This window comes from Myotis lucifugus, unplaced genomic scaffold (genome assembly GCF_000147115.1).
Source record: "Myotis lucifugus unplaced genomic scaffold, Myoluc2.0 scaffold_99, whole genome shotgun sequence".
NCBI classification, from domain to species: domain Eukaryota; kingdom Metazoa; phylum Chordata; class Mammalia; order Chiroptera; family Vespertilionidae; genus Myotis; species Myotis lucifugus.
The window spans coordinates 1,521,420-1,523,685 of record NW_005871147.1 but is presented as its reverse complement, the minus strand read 5'-3'; the positions used below and the strand labels follow the sequence as shown (position 1 = coordinate 1,523,685).

At 56.8% G+C, this 2,266-nt stretch overlaps 1 protein-coding gene across 3 annotated transcripts in view; it reads left to right on the top strand.

The window, feature by feature from the left end:
• The first annotated feature begins 117 nt into the window (after positions 1 to 117).
• The window catches only part of CRHR1 (corticotropin releasing hormone receptor 1), a 37,951-nt gene continuing 35,802 nt past the window's right edge, over positions 118 to 2,266 (top strand). For all 3 annotated transcript variants that reach the window (XM_006092200.3, XM_023756750.1, XM_023756749.1), the window contains exon 1: positions 118 to 278. In XM_006092200.3, the coding sequence (XP_006092262.1) occupies positions 246 to 278 (33 nt within the window). In that variant the 5' untranslated portion in view covers positions 118 to 245. The remainder of the gene's footprint in view (positions 279 to 2,266) is intronic.

Sequence of the window (2,266 nt, the reverse complement as noted above, 5' to 3'; positions counted from 1 at the left end):
GACCAAGGGGGAGGCGGCGGAAGCGAAGCGGGCTCCGGGCGGGCGAGGAGCTAAACGGGAGCCGGACTTTCGTAGGAAGGGGAGAGCGAGAGCCCGCCGGGGCCCGGCCGGGCGGCGACAGAGGAGCCCAGCCGCTCACCCCGCCCGCTCGCCCGCCCGAGCCCGCCACCGGCGCGCGCTCCTCTGGGATGTCCGAGGGACCCAGGCGTTCAGGACGGTGACCGAGCGAGCCCGAGGATCCGAGGATGGGACGGCGCCCGCGGCTCCGGCTCATCAAGGTAAGCTGGAGCCGGTCAGCCCTCGAGGCGGCCGCCCCCAGCCTTGGGCCGGCGCGGGACGTGGGTGGATTGTGGGTGTGATGGGGGGATCTTTGGACAGAGCTGAGCACAGGTCTGGGCGCGGCCGGGGTTTGAGGGGCAGCCCCAATCCCTCTCTCTGGACCTTTGAAGCCGGCGTTGGGCGGATTGGGGAGAACCCCGGTGAAAAAAGGAATCGTGGTGGCGAAGCTGCCGGGATGTTGTCGGAGGAGGGGGTCCGCCCACCCGGGTAACCAGCTCTATGAGGAGAAATCGCTTTAGGCTTTGCAAGTGCAAGCTTGGTTCCACCTTCTGCCCCTCCCATTGCAGACCTGGGCCCGAGACTGGGGACTCTGGAGATGGGCTCCCCATCCGCCTACCGGCCCCAGCACCCTTGCATTACTCCCCCACTCGCACACCCCGCCCTGTCCCTTCCTGCCCCTTCCCTCCGCGAAGAGCTACAAATCCGAGGCAATAATTGTCCCCCGTGCCTCCGAGCCTTTGAGCAATATCGCAGTCTCCGGGGAGGAGACGGTGCACCCGGCGCAGGGTTCCAGGGTTCAGTTCCTCCGCGGCGCCGGCCCCCAGCGGGAGCGCAGCTTTTGCACCCGCCGTCCCCGAGCTGCGCAGTTGCCCGCGCCGGCTCGCTCCTGCCCCGGGTCTGGCGATGCGATTCTGGAGCCCGGAGTTTAGGAAAGTCGCCAGACCGCAAGTCCAGCGATTGCCGGCTGAAGTTCGGGGCAGTTGGGGCAGCAGCCCTCGGGCGGTGTGCGTCGGAAAGGGCTGGGGTCGACAGTCAGGCCCGCGGCTAGTGACAGCCACTTGCCATTGCCCGGCGTTTTCCAAAGTGGTCCCGAGTGCAGGGTGTGGGCACGTAAGCCGCAGACGGAGGGAGAGGCGGGTGGGCCTCCGCGCTGCGGCCGGGAAGCTCCTCGTGGCCCCCGCCTGAGGATCCGGGCTCCGCAGGGTCCCCGGTCTGAGCCAGCTTGACTGGGTTCAGTGCATTTAAAAGCGGTTACATTCACAAGAATTGAATGGGGGGAGGGGAGTGACTTCATTTCATTTCCATCAGTTATTAAACCATCTGGAGATCTCCAGTTGAGATCTTACGAGTTACTGGGGCTTCCATCCTCTTCCCCCTTCTCCCAAATATTTATAAGTTGTTTTTTTAAAATGACTGAGGGTTGCCCAGCCAGCGTGGCTCAGTGGCTGAGTGTCGACCCATGAACCAGGAGATCACAGTTCTAGTCCCATCAGGGCATATGCTTGGATTGCTGCTCCATTCCCAGCATGGGGCGATCAGGAGGCAGCTGATCAAGGATTCTCTCTCGTCATTGATGTTTCTATCTCTCTTTCTCTCTGAAATCAGTAAAAATATATTTAAAAAGTAAAGAAAATGACTGAGGGTTGGTTCAATGGAACCCATATCCCCTTCACCATCCATTAACTGAGGACTGGGGGTGAACCCAGGACTATTTTCTGGGTGATCAAGAAGATAGGGAGCGGGAGGCAGGCAGAAAAGCATCCAGAGAGGTTGAAGAGAGGGCATTGAATGGCAATATTCTCCAAAAGGCTAGTGTCTCTAAATTCACAAATCAGACCAAATTTGATGTTTTAAATGGATTCAAAGGCTTGAACTGTAGGGGTTTTTGTTCCTTTTTAAGTTTACTTGCGAAATCGTAAATGTTCTTCCTTTGGCCTTTGTTAGAATCCTGCGAAAATCTCTACTTAGACTTATCACTTTTTTCTAAAAGAAAACATTTTTTTCTGTTGGTGCCTATGTGTTTTCCCTACTAGATGGTGAAGTGATGGTAATGAATTCAGTAAGTGCTCGATAAATACCGAATGAGTGAGAGGCAGTGAATGAATGGGCAGCTAATGCTGGTTGCATTTAAGTAATCACTTTTCTTTCTTTCATTTATGTACCATGTAGAACTTACTGGGTATTGTTCTGTCTGCTTTGCAAAAAA